This window comes from Lutjanus erythropterus, chromosome 8, assembly GCF_056507025.1.
Source record: "Lutjanus erythropterus isolate fLutEry1 chromosome 8, fLutEry1.hap2, whole genome shotgun sequence".
In the NCBI taxonomy this organism is placed as follows: Eukaryota; Metazoa; Chordata; class Actinopteri; order Lutjaniformes; family Lutjanidae; genus Lutjanus; species Lutjanus erythropterus.
The window spans coordinates 23,359,579-23,383,689 of record NC_139324.1 but is presented as its reverse complement, the minus strand read 5'-3'; the positions used below and the strand labels follow the sequence as shown (position 1 = coordinate 23,383,689).

Genomic DNA, 24,111 nt, shown 5'->3' with positions numbered 1-24,111 from the left:
ATCTTAACCCAGTATCCATAATATGAGATTCTCCTGCCTGCTGATATGCTTCATTTAAAATAATTCTCATAAGTGTGTATTTTAGTGTCTTTCAGTATTGGTGAAATAAAATAAAATGCTGTTCAAACAAAAAAAGGGAAATGAAAAAGAAGTTTTCTTATCTTATCTGACCAGTCTTGTCTTCTACAAAGTTTGCTCTTAAGCAACTACTCTACATTGGAAAATGATGTTTCTTTCTGTGGTAAGTGGAAAAACTGTACATGGAACCTAAACTTTGGTTAAAATTGGGTAATAACAAAAGGAGAAGTCATTAATTCTCCTGACCTGTCATCACAATTTTTGCAGCTGTGTAACACCGACTCTCTTTTTCACACGTCAGTAGTTTCACAAAAAGAGCTGAAAATAGACAAATCTTTAAGTTCAGTGACTGTAGTAACATGTTCATCCTCAGGTTTTAGGTTCTTCGTAATCATTTCCCAAATACACTGACACCACAAGGACTTAAACTGGGTTTTGTGTAGTCAGTGAAGGACAACAGGCTTTCTCCCACAGAAGTGATCAGTAATCAGTATATGGTGTGTTTGGTCAGAGGGAGAAGTGGACACAGAAAAAGAAACAACAGAAACTGCAAACTGTCATCTAACATCTAAATAGTTCCTTATTTACATAAATGTGCTGTGTTGAGTCATTTTTTTCTTTACAGTACTTTATTTTTGTATTAATTTTTTTTATTATGAATAGAGGATTTATTGAAAGTGAGAAATGTATGAAATTTGTGTTTGAATGAGTTTATTAGTTGGCTGACTTTAATATTTGACTTAATTATTGTGGGGCTGTATCAAAGTCTCACTGAGACATGATATGAGGAAGCAGTTTTAATATCTTGCGTTATACTGATACCGTTCTTTAGATGTCTGACTGTCTTCACTTGATAAATGATAAAGAGCAAAACCACTTTTGTGTCAGTGACGCAGAAGATAATTGCTTTGTTGATGTTGTACTTTTGACCTTTTGCAGGACAAATGAACTCTATAAAGACAATAACACCGTGTAAAATTATGGGGTGATTTCACTTTGTGTTTTGATAACTGCAACAGCATTTGAGAAAATATGCATAAGTAATAAGAAACAACAATAAAGTAACATATCACTATACCTTTGTCAGCCATTAAACCAGCAATACAACATATATGACATACAGTATTTACAACAGAGACTGGGGGCTAAATCTGGCCTCCAGTTGGGTGGCACATGGCCTTCCGACATTTTTCCAATTCACAATGAAAATAAATTGTCTCACGTTATTTTTCCCAGGAGGAGAGCTGTTGGACATATTGTCTGATCTGCTGGGATAGAGTCTCAGCACTATCTCTGTTAATACATTTTGAAACTAGAAACTTAGTAGAGAGCAGATCCCCTCCAGGCAACAGATGGTGAAACATCGAAAGCAACGTCACCACAAATGCCAGATTTAACCAGTCTAGAGTTGCAAAGTTCTGCAAGCATTAACAGGACGTCATCTCTAGCTGAAACAAGATTTCACACTGAAACAATTTTTGACCACTTCCCTAGAGGACGGTTAAAAAGAGTGAAAAGTCAGTTGTTAGTGGTTATATAAAACAAAGCAGTCAAAAAACAGAATTACTGCCTCACGGTTGTTGTTTACATCCATGTCTGTCCAGACTCATGTAATGTATGTAGTAAAGACTTTGAAGGAATTTACCACCATATTGACCTGTAACTTTGAAGAAATTGAATAAAATGTATTATGAGTATTTCTGGGATAAATGTAAATTATCACTATATGGACATGTTTGATTTCAGTGAATAATTTCCAGGGAGAAACATGCTGTCTTCACTTAAAGGCTGTTTTTACAGAGGAGGACGGAGGACTGATAGAGACCTGAACATTATGATGAAGATGATCTTTGACTCAGAGCTTCTGAATCTATGTGAAAAGAAAAGAAACTCAACTAAACGCAAGGAAACAACAACATAATCAAGATGCCAGCAAAGAAAAGCAGTGCAGTTGAGGAAGAGTTGGAGGATATCAGAAAACCTCTAAACTTCAGGTCCAGTGAGGTCAGCAAAGTAGCTAAACAGCAGACTGTGCCACTTGATCTGATGGAGGAAGTCAAACAATTAAGATATCAACATAACCTGCGGTGACACTGGACTCTTTTTAAACTCTTCTGCCCTCTGTAGCTTCTGCTGTGTGTCCAAGTCTTTGTACTTTTCCTGATGTTATGTCTCATACTGCAGTCTTATGATATGATTATGATTTATTCTTTAATTACGGCCACGTTAGCTCCACAAAGAAGGCACGCAGGTTTACCTCCGATGTCAACAAACAGGCACTCTGCTTCCCACCTGCCTGACCGATGCATTCATCAGCTGACCACTGATCAGTGTGTCATTAAAACAGAAGGAGAAGGGATTGGTGCGCAGGTCTTGAATTTTGCGCTAGTAGTTGCAGTGTATTGTGGGATTTGTAGTATGAGTGGTGGGAGTGCTATTTACCGGCAGGCCATTCATAACAGACACATAGGGCCGTATATCCGGCCTGCGGGCCTTGAGTTTGACATGTGTGTTTAGTTGATTACAATTCTTTGCTTGGAGGTCAGTGTCCCTGCAGCCTGTAGGCAACCTGCAGTATCCATTTTTGAACACTAGGGCGTCATATGTTTCATCAGCATGTTAGCCCTCTCTTTAGAAACATGAAATACTAAGAAACATTAGTAGTCGGCTCAAGACAGCACTGTGCCAAAGTAAAGTAGCATTCTTGGTTATTATATGAGTATAATTTATGTTGAATTGAGTGTTTTTTTATGTGAAAACACGCATGAATTGGACCGATGTCAGAGCTACTGCAGGGATCACTACACAGGCCTTGCCAGTGAAAGGAACACAACTGAGTATGAGAAGATCAGGATGCTTGTGGATGACTGCATGGATAGGCATGTACAGAAACTCATGGAGGTGGTCAGATGGTCAGCGATTGAAGATGACTTCATTCAGCAACTGGCACATGGCACAAAATCATACAATACTGTGCTGCTACAACTCACAGTAAATGGAATGCATGGCTTTGCAAAACCAAATATCCTTTTGTCTGCAGCAGTGGTGTGTTATGATGTACAATTATGCTCTAAGTCATGAGTCAACACAACATGTTTGTGACATGGCTTTTCATTTTCCAGTTTACTACATTAAGCTATAATCATTATAAAGTTACTATCCCAGACATTAAGGTGCAGAAGCAGGTGGTGAAGGTGATGCTGACAAAATCACACAGACATGCAGGATGCAATCTTGCAGCAGGTACTTAAAGATTACTTGCATTTTGATATTTTAGTTTCTGTGTATCATTTTTTATCTTGAAGAGGTTAGCAGCATGCATTGCTTTCTACCACGGTCTTTTTAAATTTTGCAATGCAAAAAAAATTGCACCTTACATAGTAAAGTACAGTGTACATCCAAACACCACACATACCTACTAAACATTCCCATAGTACTTAATGTAACATTCCCGTTGTACTGATAATGTTAGCATTTAGCTCAAAGCACCACTGTGCAGCCTGTTTACAGTAAATTAATACCACCACCCCACCCCCCACCACCCCATCAGATAACTGATTAAAACCAAATTTATCTGAGAAATTAGGGGGGGTTACTGGCAGCCAGCCACCAGGAGGCGATCCACATGTTCTGGCTTTACTTGTGGGGTGCTCTCATGTTCATGTCCATGTCTATCTTTATATATGTCAATGGTGCAGGCTCACAGAACTGAACTGTCACTGTCCACTAGTCTTGCCACAACAATAATGTTTCTGTTCAGTTCAAACAGAGACTGAAGGACCAGTCTCTGGACAGTGAGGAAGTCAAGCTGAACTGAATAAAGCAGCCTTATAGAAAGATCTTCCATTTAAAAGAAAAGAAAGTATAATAGAAGGAAGTCTGCAACCTTAAATAATAAATTGTTATATGAATTTATAAGAATCAATACATTGTTTTCTTTAGGAAAATGTTGCAGATCATTATTTTGTGTTCCAGTGAAAATTTGAAGTATCAAATGCAGCATGCATTTCTGCTGTTGCAGAGGCTTTTCCACCTTGACACACTGAAATTTGCTCCACCTTGAGTAAATTGTTGGATGAAACCCAGGGTACTTATCATTCTTTTGCCTTTACGCATACTGATTAGCTTAACAAAATGTTCACCAGCAGCAGCCAATAATATATGTCAACAACCATGAAGCACACACCTTAAAGGTAATATTTACTCATGGTGTTGTGTTTAAAGTGCTGTGAGGGGTGGCAAACAGGCAAAAACAGCAGGCTGTCATTCTGTGGAAGTAGCAGAAGACTGTTTGGCAGTAGAGTATGTGGTGTGTATAAATGATTTTTAGTGGAATGGTGGATATTTAAGAGGAGTGGTATGACTGGACCTCTGACTTAAACAATAGGATTAAATCATTCCTTTTTCTCAAGAGGTTTTGTCAGCAGCCATGGCTACCCTCGGCCAGATTATCTTCTACAGGTATGACTATAAGGTTTGAATGCGTTACGACTGATGGTACTTCAGTTCCAGAAGTATTTAGGTCCACAAAGTTCAAAAGTTACAGTGTAGTCAAATACTGTTCTTAAGTGCAATTTTGAGTTACTTATTGAACTTTTATTAGACAGCTTTAGTTACTGATTTAAGATTATAAAATACAGTGGTTTGTTAAATATGAATCTCAAATTTAGTAGTAGTTAAAGCTACCTCCACCTTGACCAGATACAACAACAAAAAAAATGCTTCCTACGTGTTAATGCATGCGTAGAAATCTAAAGGGGCAGTTCACCTCAAAATCAAAAGTACATATTTTTCACTTGGCCTGTGGTGCTGTTAATCCATCTAGATATTTTTGGTGTGAGTTGCAGAGTTTTGGAGATATTGGCTGTAGAGGTGTCTGTCTTCTCTCCAGTATAATGGGATTAAATGGCAGAAGTTGTGTGGTAGTCAGTCAACGCCAGACAATACATCTGAAAAATTCAAAACCAGTGTCTCTTTCCAGAAATCATGATCCAGTTACCTACAGATCTTGTTGTGAGCAGCTTCATATAGAAACTACCTATAAACTACTACTATTATATATATGTATGTATATGTATATGTAGGTATGTATAGTTAATGTTAGCCTATGTTTGCAGTGTCGGTTTCCTTACATTTTTTTTCTTATGTCTGTGTTTCTCTGTGTGCAGCATGATTACCCTCATCATCTTATTCTCGGCCATCATCATCCTCATCTTAGCCTTGACCTTCTCAAGTAAGAAAACACAAAATAAAACAACAAACACAAATAATGTGATGGAAACAGATATTTCTTCTATTCAAAGGTGCACATGGAAAATGTCAGCTCCATGATTACTCCACATAGTTTTAAAAAGAAAGGTTGCACCTACCTTAATTAATCACTGATTTAATGCATTATGATGATTTAATGGGATTACTTTTATATACTTGTATTGTCTTTACAGTAGGGTTTCTCTTTCTGATGCAAAAGAGAATCTTTTGGTTTTCTAAAACACTTCTTTTAGTTTCTTATTTCTTAATACCCCTCAGTTAAAAGGGAGGTGGTGGTGGGCTTCAGACTTACTTTAGATTAAAAAAAAAGAGAGAGAGAGAGAAAACAATGAAAAGTACAATATGAGAATGCTGACCTGTAAGGCATAGCACTTACATTACCAGTGCATATTAGGTTAGAAAATACAATATCTGCTCCAATATTTGCCCACTTCTGGTCTTCTATCCGAATACCAATACAGAGACGGACAATTCTTTTTGACTGAACAGAAACAGATAAAGACTTCTCTGTGCACCTGTTCTGTACATGGGTGTGTTCAGCACATGCTCTGTTTGTCTAAACTAAAAAACTGTTAAATCTTGTGGTTGACAACACACCACACAGCTGACCCTTCCTAAGCCCTGCCCTTTTTTTGCTAGTACTTGGCATTCATTGGTTGGGTTGGTGACAAATACTTCTATGGGCATGTGAATTGTTTTTATAACAGATGTTAATAAAAATGTTAAACCTATCCTTTAATAAATCTTTTAATTACTTAGATCACTGTAACCTGTTTTCAACATATTCAACCTCACAGACAAACAAGTGGGACTAAAACAATGGAACTCCCATGTTGAAGCTAATAATAGGTATATATTCTCTATTATGAGTTTGTGTCTGTGTCCTCGTCCCACAGACTCCCTGTCCGAGGTGACGAGCAGCAACACAATGCCCATTGCCAACCTCGGCGAGGATAAGCTCCTCAGCTGTTATCTTCAAGCTGACCAAGCCAGAATCAGCCAAGTGTCAGTCACCTGGGAGAAGACGGGGCTGAAGGGACTTGTTTACCAGTATGAAAATGGAGCTCCGAATCTTAGGGACCAGAACTCACAGTTCAAAGGGCGAGCTCAGCTCTTCTCTGATGCTGCAGCCACAGGGAACGCCTCCCTGCTGCTGAGGGATGTGAGGAGTAGTGACGCGGGGGAGTACACCTGCAGCATCAGCTCCTCTGCCGGCGGAGGAAGGGTCAACATTAACCTGAGAACAGCAGGTAGGATGACTCGTCTTTCCTGTTTCACTGTGTGTTTGCTTTGGAAAAGAATCTCTCTGGGTATGTAGAACTTTTTCACAGCAGCCATTCTGACATGAAATAGTATCGTAAACACTGGTGTTACCATTGATACTAATTAAGTTCCTGTTAGATTTAGGTCAAACAGTGTCAGGGTGCTGCTGTTGTGCCTGTTGTCTCACTGGAAAGGCTCTGCAACACTAAACCTTCATTAGCATCATCTTGTGTTTTACCCTTTCACTTCATATCAATATGGTTGCCATGAAAAAGGTCTGCTAGCTTTATTCAGCATTTACAATCAGTATTTAAGCATTTGATAAATGTTTCACAACAGTATAATAGTTATAATAAAATATGGCATTTTAAGAGTTTATTATTGTACAGTATTTGTTAAAATTACAAGTTATCATATGAAGATATATTTCAAATTATTACTGTGTTTTACAAAGTTGTCTTAAATTATCTGTTCATACACTTTTTATATATGTCCATATACTGTATGTCCACTTAGCTGTTTAAAAATACTGTACTAACAGTGGTTTTAAAATGTCCTTAGATCTGCATACAACTTCATTGTGGCATGTTTTAAACAGTTTGAGAATTTTTTTTTTTTTACCATACCATTTTTACCATATTCAACATTTATAAGCAGTACATAATCATTTTATACAGTCTGCTGCTCATCTGTTGAATTCAGTGGTACACCAGAGAGCTCAAATGGAGTTCAGCCCAGCAAATTTGTTTTGTTTTGTTTTGGGTTTTTTTCTTTTAACCCAAACTTATTTGAGTTTGACATCCCTGCCATAGACTGAATTAAAGAAGTTAACGTAGCCACTGTGATGTCATCCATTGGTTTGTGCCTTGAGTTTAGCATTTGGCCTGTCAGTATCTATGGTTAACACAGGTACCAGCCCAGTGTAGCCAGGTACCACTGGCATAAGAACGCTAAGTTATCCACTAATGCTAGCTAGCTAGCTTGGTTGCAAGGTGATCCACATTAACTGTAATATTGATTGGGATGCTAATTTTGGCTAGAAATAACTGTCTTAAAACAGAATGTGAACAGCTGACTTGATTGCAATGTCATCTATTGGCCTGAAATTCAACTTGGTTGCTCAGAGTTGCTTGTTGGGCAATTTGAGTAATTAGCATAATGTGCTAATTAATTGCATTGCATTGGAAATGGTTATGATTTTGCTTCTTGACAACTTAGATAATTGATCTAAGAGTCCACCTTTGTAATGTCCAGAGGATTTCCAAAGATTTTATGAGCCATGGTGTGCAGTCCTCTCACAACCTCCCCTCTCCCACTGGTATCACATGCTAGGCCAGTGGTTTTACAAATGGTGGTCCAGGGACCCCACTTCTTTTATACAGTATATGGTTGTGTCAGACTACATCGTTCCTCCCTCACTATTGTCTTTAAATGGTACATCTTGCACTTACTTTATATAGGGAATCTCTATCTCTCAGCCTTTTCAGCCCCCACGTTTAAATTCTCAAGTGGTGTCCTGGCTGCTGAGGCAAGCAGGTGGTTCCCTAAACCCAATGTGACATGGTCGGACTATGTGGGGAACGTCCTACAGGGAAACACGAGCTTCAAACAAAACTCAGCCGGGATATTCAGTGTAATGACCACGCTGCAGCCAGTCAACATCAGCGACACTTACACCTGCAGGATTGAAAATAAGATGGTGATGGCCACCTCTAAGGCAACTATAACAGGTATTCTTGTCTAATTATTTCTTATCATGTTTGTAAAAGGATGTCTGTGAATTCCAAAATCTCTTTGTTATTGTGTCATAAGTTAACTGCTGATTACTGGCACAGTCCAAACAAGGATATACACCTTGCTGATTTACACATTAAGTTCAGCTGACTCATCACAATGAGTACTACTCAGCCTGATGTAACAGTCATATAATTAATAATAATAATATTTTCAAGATTATTTTCAGATTTGTTATTAGTTTGTTGCAAAACAAAAAACCTAGAGGAAATTAAAATAAAAGACATAATAAAAACAGAGCAAAACAAACTGTATTACATTTGGCAAACAAAGGTCTTTCATATTTTCCAGGCGCTCAAGTTTCGGGGAACACATACTTCACCTACAACACGGCATCATCCCTGCTGGAGTCAGCTTACTTCAGCATTATGACCAGTGTCCTCAGCATCTATTATCTGACCTAATTGATCTTTCCTAAGTCCTACCCCTTTTTGGTTTTGTTTTTTCTGCAGTTCAGTGACATTAGGCAAGCTCGATACCTCTGCAACTCTCACCTTTCCTGTTTGTTTATGTAAATATGCTATTTGTTAGGCTTGTCCATATTTAAAAGAAAAACACATTTTAAAGACGATGGTTAGAGGACGCTGCATTGTCACTAAAAGTGACATATAATCAGGCTTAAACTGGCTAATGTTTGCAAACTGCTACTTTACCAGCTCGCTAATCTGTATCAATATTTAGCCAGCTAGTTATCTAGCATTTTGCTAACATTAGATAACATTAGATATGATCCTTTATGTCGATTTTGCATGAAAAGGAGAAGGTTGACCAGGGCACCAAGTTTGCTCAATTGTTACTGGAGCCAGAGCAAAAAGGGGCGGGGTTTTGATGGGTTGATGAATCAAAAATACTTTGTACATAAAAGCAGTTATTGCTGAAGGTGATGTTATTTTGGTTTTTAATTTATTTCACTGGGTTTTGTTACCATGTAACAGCATTTAACTCTGAGGTACATTTTCTCAGTTGACATTTACATTTTCTTTTTACATTCTCAAACATATGTATGTTTAAGGCTCCAACTACATTATTTGTCAGTAAACATTTTTAAATTCCAATTAGCTTGTGATTTTTTTATTTCTCTGTCTGTATATCATGAAATAGAATTGATCCTTGTGGAGAAGAGAAATAAGAAGAATTGTAAAGAAATGAAATAGTATATTAAATTTAAGCATATAATGATTGAGATCCATACAGAGGATGCATCTTATCAAATAAGCACCCTATCATTATTATATGTATTGTGTGTATTGGATTAATCAATAAATACAGTGGATTTTAGTTGTTCTGAAATGGGTGGATTTGTTTACATGTTTGTAATGTCAAAGATAGATAATGCAGCCTTATAAACACAGGTGATCCCAGTGATACTAATTGAGGTTCAGGTCGAACACAGTCGGGGAAAATGTCTAAGACTCATCTTAGCTTTAGTGCATAAAATTAGAGATTATTTCTACCACTAAAGACAGGCGTGTCTCCTACACACAAAAAGTGTCAAAAATCTGTCCATCCACCCTGTTAAAAACATAGTGGTCAGTCCTGCCAGTAGATGGGGACAGTCAGAGTCCCAGTGTTAAAGAGTTCCAGAAAGTCTTCGGACCACCCCTAATAGTCCGTGAGAGGCTTCCCATTGGTTTGACAGCGAGTGAGGTGTCATATTTCCCAGGGAGCCGTGAACGCAGCCTACTACTCCCGGAGAAAAGTGGGACTTTCCTATGGGATTTTAACTAACGATATGATTTTTTTTGTTGTTGTTGTTATCACAGTGTAGATAGTTTTAGTTTTAGTTGCACATGAGTGGTTGTTTTGCAAAAGAAAGGTTCAAGAGAAGTTTTCCTTCAGTCGTGGCAGGTTGGTGCAGCCGGTGGTTTCAGGGTGGTGAGTTATTCACTGCTTTGTTTTTGACACCAAAAGTCACAAAAAACACTGAAAATGGCTCAGTGTGAACAGAAGGAAAACGCGGAGCAGCCGGTGTTAACGTCGGACCAAGAACAAAACGGAAGCATGGTGAACCCGAGAGCGGTTTGTAACGTGTGTAAACGCTTGTACCGGGACCCTAAAATCCTCCCGTGTCTGCACACCTTCTGCTCCGACTGCATCGGCCAGCTGGAGCCCTTCTCGGTGTCCTCGCGCTGTCGCCGGGACGGTGTGGAGGACAGCCGGGGCGAAGCGGTGCAGGAGGACCGACCTACCGTCACGGTGCTCTGTCCCGACTGCGACTCCGAGGTGGACGTCCCACCGTCGGGACCGGACGGGCTGAGCACCGACCACCTGGCGCTGGACGAAGTCTTCCTGGAGACCCTGGTGACCGACGGCCCGCTGGGATGCGACCTGTGCGGCGAAGGAGGCGCAGAGAAGCGCTGCGAGGTCTGCTGCGTCAACCTGTGCGAGTTCTGCTGCCAGGCTCACAGGTAGAGTCCGACTCTACTCTGTTCTAATATAGTATCTTATATTCTGCTCTCATGTATAAGCGACGCCTCACCTATGTAAGGTCTGGGCTACATGTCTGGATATTTTCAGGCAATGCTGCGGTATACAATAATCATCTCGATACTCATTTTCCCAAAAATAAAATACCGCAAGTTCTAAAATAGTGGATTTTTTTTTTTCTACCAAATACCTCGATATTGTGAAAATATTGTAGGGATGACCATTGGTGCTTTCACAAAATATTAAAACAATGAGATTTTTGATCAAAGTCATCCATATGCAATATGCAAATAGCAGAACCAGAACAAAATCAGTTTTTTTTTTGGAAAAAAAGGAAAAATCACTGAGAAAACAACATGATAATGAGGGATTGTAGTGCTGCTGTCCTGGCCTAAAAAGCTGCTGTCCAGATGCAAGAAAACATGTTTATTTGGTACAGATACCAACAAATATCATATCATCTCAATTTGAAGGTTTGTTTTTTTTTTTTTTTTTTTTGTTTTTTTTTAGAAAACAATGGAAATTGTAATACAGAAGTGATCATTTCCATTAATCGTATTGCATATCACAATAGCAAATTCAGTCGCAATAATCATGATGTGACATTTTTACCAAATCACACAGCCCTAATGTGGCTAAAATGACTAAGTTGGGAAATGTAATAATAATAGAGCAGATAGAATAATCTGGAAATCAGAAAATGACATCACTTCACCATAATACAGCCTATAAAACCAGGAAACGACAACACTTAAACCATGTAACGAAATTCAGATATCCAAAATCTGAGACGATATCTAGTCTGATATCAAGATATCGATATAATATCAATACGTTGCTCAGCCCTAATCTGTGTGAGATTGCATTATACTCTGCTACCAAGGTAATAGGCTGTGGTGGAGGAAGTATTCACATCTTTAACTTAAGCACAAGTACTAATAATGCACTGTGAAATACTCCACTACAAGAAAAGTTCTGCAAGATTTTTTAGGTAAAAGTATTATTCGCAAAGTTTACTCAGAGTTATCAAAAGTAAAAGTACTCATTTTGCTGTAAATTGGTCCCAGTCACTGTTCTGTTTTTATATCTGATGTTTTTTGGATTAATGTTACTGCTGCATTAATGTGTGTGCTTTACTATTGGATAGTTAAATCTTTTAATGCTTTTATTTCCCTTAAGAAGGAGGAGAATCTTCTCAGCCTGTGAAGGATATCCAGTTATCTACAAGCCAGTGACATTGTTTACTATCACATATGAGAAAGAAACACTTCAAATCTTCAAGTCTGAGAAGTTCAAAACAGCTAGCTTAGTATTTTATGGTTTTATTCTGTTCTGTTTTGAGATTTAACAAACTAATAAGGTTATTATCTTTGGTTCTACTTAATTATTGTCTGCTGTCAAGTTCAGAGGTAACTGGATCTTTATTCTGACACACAGACATGTAATGCTGTATCTGTTCTGTATCTGTCCTCTGTCCTGTCTGCAGGCGGCAGAAGCGAACAGCGTCTCACTCTGTTCAGTGTCTGGAGGAGCTGAAGTCTCGCGGTCGTCTCTGCCGCCCAGTCCTCTGCTCCCTCCACCCCGGCCAGGAGCTGCGGCTCTTCTGTCAGCCCTGTGACCTGCCCGTCTGCCTGGAGTGTGCAGCCGTGTTGCACCGCGACCACCGCTGCTGCCCCACTGGTGATGTCATCGATCGTCATGGGGACCGCATCCGAGAGCTGGTCACGGCGTGCCTGCGACCTCGCCTGGAGCGCCTGAAGGACTCCCTGCAGAAGGTGCAACAGAATCTTTTCTAAAAATCATTGTTCTGTTGAGAAGATATTAAGACTTAAGATCACACTCAAGTGCCTGTTATTGTTTAGCTTAAAGCTACATACTGAGATTCAACATATTAACTCACAAACCACCTCCTTCTTAAGGTTTTGAGGACACTAAATCTTTCTTAAGACCTGTTGTAAGACATGTTTTCATATATCTTATTTCACAACAAAGTTCTTTCTGTCCTCTCTGTTACAGGTGGATGCATCCCAGGAGGCTTTGCAGGCACGGGTGGATGCAACAGCGAATGAGGTCAGGGCATTTGCACGAGGCTACGCCAGTGCTGTGGAAGCCCACTGCCTGTCTCTGCTGCATCGCCTGGAGGAGCTTCGTGTTCAACGCAGGTATGGAACAACCAACACAGTTACTGTGGAGTAGGCCAAGTAACATTGTCAATATTCTTTTGGGAAATTAATGAAATAGAAGAAGAAGAGTTTAGAAGTCAGCACAGAGCAGTATTAAGCATCTCAAAATCACTCCAAGGAATTTTGCTGAATGTCAAACGAAGACAAAAAATAATACCTCAGAGTTATTCATAAAGCTCCCCACTCACACTGTGACTAACAACAAGTCAAGGTCTGTGTAGTTTTTATTGATTCTGAGTCTTGCTCCACATCAAGTCCTGGATTGTTTTCCTGACCTCTAACCTCCCTGTGGAGGAAGGAAAGAAAAAAAAATGTTTATTTATCAGCAGATGTCACAAAATCTGTGGAACAGCTGTGGCACACATACTTAATGACATAGTGTATCATTACAGATTTCTCAGTCAGTGGTAATTTGTGCTGTTATAAATACCATAAAAAGCTGAGCAATGGATTCTAGTGGTAGGAGGAAAAATACATTCTTGGATGCATCACAACACACAGGTGAACGATTCTGCGTTGATTCACAAATGTCAGAAATCGATTTCCTAAATGTTGGTTAATAACATGGTGTTGGTGGAGCAAAAAAGGCAGAACTCAATTGCAAGGGCGGTCCAGCACCCAGCCAGTCTGCTGCATGCACGTGCTAGAGTTACCTTGTAATTCATCATCACAGAAGACAGCAGTTGCAAGCATGTTTTGATTTATTGTCCACATAATGACCTTTGTGAGACGAATATGAAGTATATTGTGAATACTTTCTATACCGTCACCCAGAGACGTTAACGGAGAAGCAGTCGGCAGTAGTAAACAAAACCGGCTGACCGACACACACTGCAGCATTAAAGAACTTAAACCCTCAAAAACCCTGCGGCTGCTCTGCAATGACTTTTCCCTGAACAGTGGAGCAGAGAGGTTGCTCTCCACTCGAGAAGACACAACAACACAACAGAGCACTCCACACTTTGTTATTCTCATATAGGCAGAAGAGTGCATGAGATGCTTTCAAATTAGTTAATTTAATTAGTTAATCCCTCTTGCTCCTCTCACATTTCATGTCTGTCCCGCTCCCAGCCTGGTCAGGGTCAGCTAATAGGACTGCTTGCTGCACGGCTAACTGAGCTAACTAGCTAGCAGCAGCTACAGGAACAGTTAGCATCAGTTAGTGGTTACATAAGCTTAACTGTCTGGTGATACGCGTTGCCCTATTTGTTTGGAGTATGAATGCAACCAGTGGCCACCTGACCGTTCTTAAGCTATTTCTCTGCTTTTGTTCTGGTTCTGCTCCAATAACAGTTCCAGTAGTCAGATATGCTATATGCTAGGCTCATCTATGTTGAAAGGAAAATATACATATTGGAGATGGTCAAAGATGTTACTTGGGGACCTGTAAAATACTGTATATTCACTTCCTAAATTGAGTAATGTTAGCAAATAACTACCTATGTAATCTATATCAATCGTTAGCTAGCTATTTATCTCATGTTTTGCTAACATTAGGTAATCCATTTTACAGGAAGGGAGTAAGTTGACCAAGGTATCAAATTGCTCAGCTGTTATAGAGCAAAAGGGGGTGGGACTTTGGACAATAACCCTAACCCTTACATATAGATCTTTAAATAAAAAACCTATAATTTAATCAAGGAATTAATGGTTTATTGAAAGTAATGATGTTTTTAAAGGGAATATTGTGTAGGGAGCTAAACTGGCAGGACAGAAACCTTTGTCATGGTGTGCATGGGAGATGCTGCTTGTTATTCACAGTGTCTTTATCCAACAGGAACCAGCTCCACCTGCAGAGGGCACAGCTGCAGCAGGCTTTGTTGGATGTCCGAGGCAGTGTGGAGTTTGCAGAGAGATTGCTGAGCTGCGGCTCAGACGCTGAGATCCTCAGCGCCAAAGGTGTCACCCTGAGAAGACTGACCAGCCTGGCAGAGAGCAGCTACGACCCCCACCCGGCAACTGTCGTCCCCGACGATGGTAGCAGCATCAGCTTCATGCCCAGGGAGCCAGCAGGGGAGGTGGAGGGCTACCCGGTGGTCGGGGTGATCAACTCTAAGACGGTGGACGTCAGCAAGTGCACCATCGAAGGCGAAGGTAAACCACTCACAATGCAAATATGTATTTTGTTTAGTAAGAGTAATGTCTCCTTTCCTAATCGTAACAACAGCCATGTTTTTTATTGATGTTTCAACTGTTCATCCCATGTTTTTGTTTTGTGGGACAAGTTGCAGGCAGGCTGGTGGGGATGTGGAGGGGTCTGGTTAAGGATTTGGGGTGGGGGGGGTCACTGGGTTGGCCTGGAGCAGTTAAAGACTATTGTTACCTTCCTGGGTGCTTAAAGCTCAAAGACAGGAATTCCTGTGGACTGAAGGAATGTTGAGGTGACTCAACAGGCCTGAAGTCAGTGCACTGATGAGATGTTTACACACAAACATAGCATGCACACACACACACATACACACACACACACACACACACACACACACACACACACACACACACACACACACACACACACTGTAAAAGAGGGAAACAAAAGTCAACAAGTGATATTGCAAGTGACAGAGTTTTATAAACATTTGTTAATTCCAGCTTATCAGTGGTTGATATTGATACTGATACTCCTTTACTATTTTTTTTTTATATTGTAAATTGAATATTTTTGGAACTTGGACAAAACAGGCAACATGAAGACATAACACTGGGCTGTAAGAAACTGTGAAAGGCATTTTTTGACATTTTTTAGTGGAACTGACGATATTATATGATGTTACCATATAACTGTATACTGAATACACAAAGCATAGTTTCGTCTGAAGTTGGCCGTATAAGGTACGTTACACGTGGCTGTAACAGACACCTCAAGCAAGTGTAAAAACTTTGGTGAAACTCAGGTTGTTTTTTCAATATGTCAAAATGGGCATTAAAATAAGTTAATGGAAACCTGACAATAGATTGAACAATAACTTGATTATCACCGGCTGTGACAGTGTGTGGCCTGTATTGTTTTCACTTTGGATTTGAGTATTTTGGCATGTGTTGCCTGTCTCGGTGCTGCACTGCCCTCATGTGTCGGTGGACAGATTGTGTCAGCGCAGTAGGGTCACAACTGTGCAGGATGCAGTCATGATACTTAACAGATGTCTAGGTGACATCAGAATGAAGGCTGAATTTGAAGATGGGTTGACAGGGTCGCGGCTGGTGTGATCCCCCCTTGTTCAAAATTCTAATAATTCACAGATTTAATGATAATGAAAGTTTCAGCCCTAAGACTCACAAGAGCTCTCCAGTACACACACACACACACACACACACACACACACATGCAGCCAGCAGAGATTTGTTGCAGCTTGTTTCTATGAAAGGCTCAGCTTTAAATAGTGTTTACCTGTGTGGGAAATGGGAAAACCTTGGCAAATAAAGACTTCTATGCTGTGTCCTCTAAGTGTAAAAGAGGAAGTGTGTTGTTGTATTGTGTTTAGCGTTTGCCAAAAGATCAGTCCATGTATTATGTCAAGCATTTGTGTGGGCACTTGCTTGTGGCTGTATTATACTGTGTGCACTTTGTTTGGTCTGGGGCCATATAAAGCACACAAGCGGTGACCTGTCGATTTATTCACACTTCCTTTTTGTATCTGAATGTGTGGTTAAAGCCTCTCTTTTTTTATCCGGCTCTGGGCTGCATAAATCCGTAGTATCTCTACATCGGCTAAACCAGCTTTTCCTACCTTTGAGTTGTTTGTGCCTCCCAACTTAACTTTGATCAGCTTCACGCAGTGTGACACTTTAATTTAAGGGGGCAGATAAAGGCTAGATTTCTGTGTTGACTATTAGAAAGCTGAATCATAGCGGCTTACTGACGATTATCCCCTCTCTGTGTGATAAGAGGGTTTGAAGTGGTGGATTTGAACTTGTACAGGCTGTACAGCACAGGTGAAATGTGGGCCAGAACAGCTGCGTCTGTAATGGTGACAGCTGCTGGGTACTCGGCTTAGCAGGCACACATATAAATTCACAGATAATTCACACCCATTAGCAGCAGCAGTGATAGTAGTAATAGAACTAGTGTTCCAGATGATAGTAATTGTTGTAGTAGCAGAAGGAGTTGAACGATGGCGGTGGTAGTAATTACTGCACTCAGACTGAATACAACTATCCAGAATTTGAAGGAAATATCCTCCTTTATTTATAAAAGTTATTCATTTCAAATCTAACAGGCCCTCCACACCCACCCAGCTGTTTTTCAGTTACTATCAGACCTCAGGCTGCTGAGGTTGAATGTGAGTGAAGCCATAGGTAGATTATATGTAGACGCTGTTACCACTTCGGCTTCATGATCTACATGGAGTAAGTCAGAAAAAGGAACAAAACTTCTTTTTCTTACTCTACGTAGATCGTGAACCCATGAATTTAACACAGTTCATGGAACTCGATTGAGAAATGAACATTAAAGTGCTTTTTATCCAGCAAAGTCACAGCTGTTTACATGTATTTGTTCACAGGTCAGTCTTGACTTGTCTGTTGTAACGGCAAAATTGATGTACAATCCGAAGGCCAATGTGGCATCTACTTATATATGTCTATGGGTGTCCATGTAGGAATAATATGGCGTCAGTGGATTCCATATGCCAATTAAAATTATAAAAGTATTGTATGCCCCATCCTAACAGGTTCAATAACATTTAATTTGGCTGTAAGGTCATGCTAGCTGCTTCCTCCAGCTTCCTGTCTTTATGTTAAACCATGCTAAACACATTCCAACTGCAGCTCTGCTTATCGCTGACAAAAGACTGTTATAAATTGTCATGTCAATCTCAGAAAGAAAGTGAATAAGCATGAAAGGTTTCTTTATACACATATTAGCAGAAGTAGTTTGATTAGCAACAGTATCAACTTAAACAGCATCCAGACTGATCCCCCGGCAGCTACCAGAAAACACTGAATACTGACAGACGATATACACGGTGTAGGATAATTAGTTATCGAGTGGCTAATAGAGTCTGGCAAGGAAATGTAAAGCAACATTCATCATTCATATGAATGAATGATTGGTTGGGTTTTACACGGCAACAACGCCCAACATCTGATGAATATCTTGAGCCAGAGCACAGCAGAGCAAGTTAATGAAACACTAAATAATGATGTGAGGAAAACTCTGGTCAGCAGTACTTAAGCACAGCTGTGCCTGGAGTTGCACTTAAAACTGACTGCAACCACCATATGTTCAGGAGGAAAGCGTCTTACACAAGCATTCAGTTGGGGGTCGTTTTTTTGGGTGAGACGGTGTGTGTGTGTGTGTGACTGAAGTCTTTAGAGGAACAAGACAAATGTCTTAAGTGTCTCCATTTTTTGCTGTGTCTCAATGATGAAGTGCCTGTTTTAATGTGATTTCCCCATGCAGGATCACTTGTACACCTTGGGGAGACAGAAAGTCCTTCTAAGTTTGTGTGTGTGTATGTGTGTGATTGTCTTTCTGCCTGTTGTTTAGACTCTCTGTGTTTATATTTGTGTAAAAAGATTGATTGTGTAACAGATAATCTTTTTTTCTGTGTGTGTGTGTGTGTGTGTGTGTGTGTGTGTGTGTGTGTGTGTGTGTGTGTGTGTGTGTGTGTGTGTGTGTGTGTGTGTGTGTGTGTGTGTGGATCTCACTACTTGTTACAGTCAACAAATGGCCTTCAGATTTTTCCATCATTGTAAAAAAAAATTCAGAGACAGTTTACATTCAGTTAACAATATCTAAGATTGACATACATATTGTATATGTGTTGTGTTAGTGTGTTTGTGTCATTATGGTCTCTAACGTCTAACCCCCTGGTCACAGGTCTGCAGAGGGGCAGGGAGGGGCAGCAGGGCCACTTCACCCTGGTGTGCCGAGACTCAGCTGGGGAGCAGATGACACGAGGTGGAGAGCATGTCCTGGTCAGCATCGTCCACAAGGAGAAGAAGAACTGGTCAGTGTAAGAGAGAGTGTGACCCACTGTGTCAACATTCAGGCTTCTGTGACCTTTCTGATTCACTAAGAAAGGTTGTGTTTCCACCGAAGGGTCCAGGGACTCTAAGTTAAGTTCTGGGGAAATTATTTTAACCCCCTTAAAAAGGGGATAGTCATTTACAGAAGCACAGCAACTTTAGTGGTGCAGTACTGAACATTTCTGACTGATCAAGCACTCACTATTTTTTTAATCAACCATTTTAAAAAAGTTGCAGCCACAAATAAGGTTGCCTTTTGTTCAGTGTGCTTCAAAATCTACATAGAGTTACAAAAGAAAGCATTAGACAGATGGAATAACGACAAGGTCCAGGTGATATGCAGAAACAGCGTTTGCTTTTTCATATGTCAGCAGATTAGTTCGCCTCATTTTCAAAGATATTTAGAGCAAGTTGGAAACACGCACAACAGGCTGAATTAACCATTTCGTTTCCTTAAAAGTGGTTCCTGGGACTAAAGGTTCTGGGCACTTTGGATGGAAATGCTGCAAAACACTGCAACAACTCATGCAGCTTGAATGTTCTGAAGCCATGCATTGACTGGCTCTCAGTAAGACTGCTCTCATTATCAGCCCATTAGTGCAGTTTAGATGTCGGCGTGATCAGATTTTTCACCATCTGGCACCCAGCTGCTCAGAGCAGGTCAGCAGAGCACTCTGCACCTGTGTTCTGTGCTATTTTTGACTCTTTAACAGGAGAAGCAGCGTCCATATAAACCTCTCCAAAATTACACAGATAATTGTGGATCATGTTTTGCTGGTCTGTTTCAAATGTTCTTCCATTCCATATTTCATTAACGGCCAGGAAGAATCATGTGATTAATATCTGATTTTTACCATCATTCCTTATCTGCAACAGATAAGATGCATTTATGAACGCCTGTCTTCATAGTTTCTTATGGGCAATTGTGCGCTTTCAATGCATGTCCACAAAAAGTGCTTGTTTTGCCACTGACAGACTCACATATTCATTCTGTGCCTTAAATGCCTGACAACATTATGGAAAGAATTCCTACAGAGATAACAGCTGGGTCACACTACACACTGGAGCAGTGTGTGTGCGTGGCATTACCTGCTGGTTTTCATTTCGGTGGCCATATTGACCAGTTAGAGCGTCCACACAGCCCACTTGAACAGTGCAACTCACACACATGCCAGGCACAGGTTTTTTTACACATCAAACTTGTCGGTTACACCTCAGTAATCACAAGACTCTCATAACTGATCAGCAGTGTAACAGACAGTGACAATGTGTTGATGAATGAAATAGGCCAACCTCCATGGAAGAATCACTTAATTCACGATCAGATATCGGTGATGATTTGAATGAAACAAGAAGCAAACTTTGCATGCTGAAGAACTGTTTATTGTTTATGTGCTCTGCCCAGTGCTGCTGTTGTGACACAATTTAACTGTCAGAAGGAAATTTGATGAGAGGAGATAAAAACTGAAGAAATCAATGCTGCCGACTTATTTTTGTAAAACAGAATTGTTTATCATTTGCATTTTCGTTGATTTGTTTTCTTTCCTTCAGCACAGTGGAGACGACAGTGGTTGACAACAGCGACGGATCCTACGGCGTTTCATACACACCTAATGAGGCAGGACTCTATTCAGTGTGGGTTTGTGTCAAAGCCCAGCATGTCAAGGTAAAAACCAGCTTACATAGTTTGTCACAGCAAAATATAAGAATGCAAGGAATTTGATAGAAACAGTTCTTTTTTTGTCTTCCTTATTTCTTAATTATTATGTTTTGTATCTGAGAATGGCATGTCAAAATAGTTAAACACAGAGTTGAATTGAGCCATGGTGTTCCCAGCAGCTCACAGCGTACCACCTCAGGGCTGTTAACATCATCACGACAAATTAAATCAATATGGACAAAATCCTCTGCTGGCAAAAACTCATTAAATAGGCTGCATGTGACTGTTAAATTTGCCCCCTGCAATGGAGAAATATTGACGCCTTGTTATTATCATTATTATTAGTAGTAGTAGTAGTAGTAGTAGTTTTTATCTGTTATGTTGTGGTTATGGCGGTGGAAACACTTCCGCCTTTGTCTAACACAATATGACAGTTCCTTGTAGACACTGTAATGTTGGCTGTGTCAACTCAGACATACCGACTGACTGACTCTATCCTGTCTCGCTGTGCAGGGTTCTCCGTTTGTTCTGAATGTGAAGAGGAAGCTGAGGCGTCACAGTGGGACGTTTCACTGCTGCTCCTTCTGCTCCAGTGGAGGAGCCAAAGAGGCTCGCTGTGGCTGCCCAGGAACCATGCCAGGTACACACAAGAGATCATTAAAATGTCTGGTCAGAGGGACAGTTTTCATTCAGTTTTTCACAGTGGACAGAAACAATGGTTCACAGTGGCACACTGTGTTTTCAAGTTGGACATGGAGAGAGAACAGATGGAGGGACAGGTTGGAACTGGGGCTTATGACATTATTAGATGACACAATCATCTGTGCCTTTTTGGGTGGAATGACTTCTGTTTTCAGGAGAAACAAATTTTGTTGTAATGCATTCATTTGATCTTTCCTGTGCAATCATATTTAAGCTCATCTTATTTATCCAAACATCAGATTAAGATACGATTAATCGTTAATAACTCGCAGTTAGTCACATAAGTTTTTTTGTGCACATTATATGAATCACGCCATCACAAGACATGTTTTATTTTGAGAAAGGAAGCACAATTCTCTCAATAAGAAACTCTTAGCATCAGAAACATAATCATTCAGATATTGATGATATACAAAACTGTACAAATATTTGAGGGAAATGTTTCCCTTAAGGTGTTGCAACTCGACTGTAGAAGTAACTCTGTTCACATCTGCCTTCATTTTGCTCCTTGTCCACCTCTAAAAGAGAAAAATGTGGTACGTGTTCCTGGGCATTGCTATGCACTGGACATGGCTAAATAATATATAGTGAGAGCTGGCAAAAGTGCACACATTCTTTACTCAATTACAGATACTTGTGTAAAAAAGACTTTGGTAAAAGTACTAACTCAACCACTTTCCTCAAATTAAAGTGAAAAGGTAGAGGCTCTGAAATGTACTCGAAATATAAAAGTAAAAATGAGCCGGGGTTGGTAGAGCGTTCGTCCCGTGTACTGAGGCTGTTGGTCCTCTGCAGCAGTCACTGTTTCGAATCCCGTGACCCATTTGCTGCGTGTCATTCCCCCTCTCTCTTCCCCCTTTCCTGTCATATCTTCAGCTGTCCCTATCCAATTAATAAGGCAAAAGCCCAAAATTAATCTTTAAAAAAAAAAGAAGTAAAAATGAGCCACAGCTGCTGTCAAATACCACTACGACTTGAAAAATTCATGCTCCCTCTAGCAGCTTTATTGGACATGTACAGACAAACATGTTTGAGGCACCAGAGCTGGAGGATGGTGACCTCCCAGAGAATCAACCTTTCTCCTCTCAGACTGCAAAAAATACTTTTTTCTTCAGTGTCTGTTTGTTGCAACTGAACAGGGCCCCGTTTCCCAGAGCCTTCGTAGCACTACATGCGTTGTAAGTTGTATTTTAAGGTCTCCCTTAAGGTTACGGGCTGTTGGGACAACCTTAAGGGAGACCTTAAAATACAACTTACGACGCACGTAGCACTATGAAGGCTCTGGGAAACGGGGCCCTGAGCAGTAACTGCTGGGCTAAATGCTAAATGTGCTCTAGTCTTACGGGACACTACAGCTCCAATGCATCATTGAGCCATGATTTCAGAGATTCAAGTTTTATCTCAACATTGTGCGACTCTGGAAGGACTAATAACCCCCCCGATCCCGTGTCCGTCTGTCTTCTTACCTGTCTGTGTGACTGCAGGAGGATTTAAAGGTTGTGGCCACAGTCATAAAGGACACCCCGGGAAGCCCCACTGGTCTTGTTGTGGCAGCACCGTGGAGCAGTCGGAGTGTTTGCCTCAGAGTGTGTTGGCTGCAGTCTCCCCCCGCGGACACCTGCGAACTGTGGAGCTATGAGGTGACACAGAGACAAGACCTGTCAGGATGATGCAAGTTAATAACAGATGACAGCAACCAAAAGGTCAGAGCAGCTGGGGGAGTAATCTCAGGGTTGCTGGTGTAAATCCTGCGCAGAATTGATAAGGTCAGACAAGAAAAGTGAAGCTGTAAAGACACCGTGACAGAGGCAGGACATCAAAGTCACCGTGTCTTGGGAGCACTCAGCTGTGCCTCGGCCTCATTGTGAAACAGCAGCCAGCTCACCATTAAGACAAATACCACAGTGTGAGCTAAAGTCTCTAAATGAACGTTGTAAAGTGCCTTTTTGTCCAAGCTCTGCCTACACATGGAAAGATAGATGAGAAAGAAAAAGAAACACTCCAATTACAGAAGCTTGTTTCCTCCTGAATCAAATATGTTTAAAGCCTTGCTGAAAGGCACCTTAGAGAGGAGCTAATTTTCACTTCCTCACTGTTACACTTTCCCTTCACCAGTCATCCCATCAAACAGATTATTTTTTAACCTTGAAGCTGCAGTCAGTTTCAAAAGTGCCTAAATCAGTGTTTTGTATCTTAAATGTAGAACTCATTAAAATAGAAACACTGAGAATAACCAAACTGCTGAGAATTTAATACTTTTGTATGTTTTATATCTTTCCGTCAAGAAAAGTATCTGTTGAAATATCGTGCCTCGAAAACGATTGTGATGCTGAAGGATGTGAACAATAATATTTATCAGTCTGCACTGATCACTGTTTGGTGAAACAGTGATCGAGGCGAGGCGAACAACAACCCATAAAGGCTAAGTGAGTTTACATTTTCATGAATTATGATTTTACAACCCTGATTCCAAAATAGTTGGGATGCTGTATAAAGCTTGAATAAAAACAGAATGCAATCATTTGCAAATGTACCATCCACATTTTTTTGAAATGTGTTAATGGATAGGGTTGCACAATTAATCAAAATATTATTGAAAAAGCAGAAACTGGTAAAATGTGTGACAAGTGTGTTTTTCAGTGTCCCAACTTTCTTGGACACATTGTTTTTTTGGAACCTGGGTTGTAGTTTGGATCATTAATACAGTAATGACAGTGGTCAAGTAAGTAATTCTGAAATCATCTCTTTTACAGAATAACTAAA

General features: G+C 40.2%; 2 protein-coding genes across 2 annotated transcripts; both read left to right on the top strand.

Moving 5' to 3' along the window:
• The first annotated feature begins 4,319 nt into the window (after positions 1-4,319).
• vtcn1 (V-set domain containing T cell activation inhibitor 1) lies at positions 4,320-9,372 on the top strand. The gene is made up of 5 exons (XM_084724068.1): positions 4,320-4,539; positions 5,247-5,311; positions 6,246-6,599; positions 8,091-8,342; positions 8,698-9,372. Exons 1-5 carry the CDS (start codon positions 4,508-4,510, stop codon positions 8,808-8,810), a joined length of 816 nt encoding a protein of 271 aa, XP_084580194.1. The 5' UTR covers positions 4,320-4,507; the 3' UTR covers positions 8,811-9,372.
• Positions 9,373-10,189: 817 nt separating this feature from the next.
• trim45 (tripartite motif containing 45) lies at positions 10,190-23,727 on the top strand. Its single transcript, XM_084724067.1, has 8 exons — positions 10,190-10,814; positions 12,320-12,608; positions 12,850-12,995; positions 14,794-15,110; positions 18,838-18,967; positions 20,538-20,652; positions 21,160-21,286; positions 22,833-23,727. Exons 1-8 carry the CDS (start codon positions 10,336-10,338, stop codon positions 22,985-22,987), a joined length of 1,758 nt encoding a protein of 585 aa, XP_084580193.1. The 5' UTR covers positions 10,190-10,335; the 3' UTR covers positions 22,988-23,727.
• The last annotated feature ends 384 nt before the right edge of the window (positions 23,728-24,111 follow it).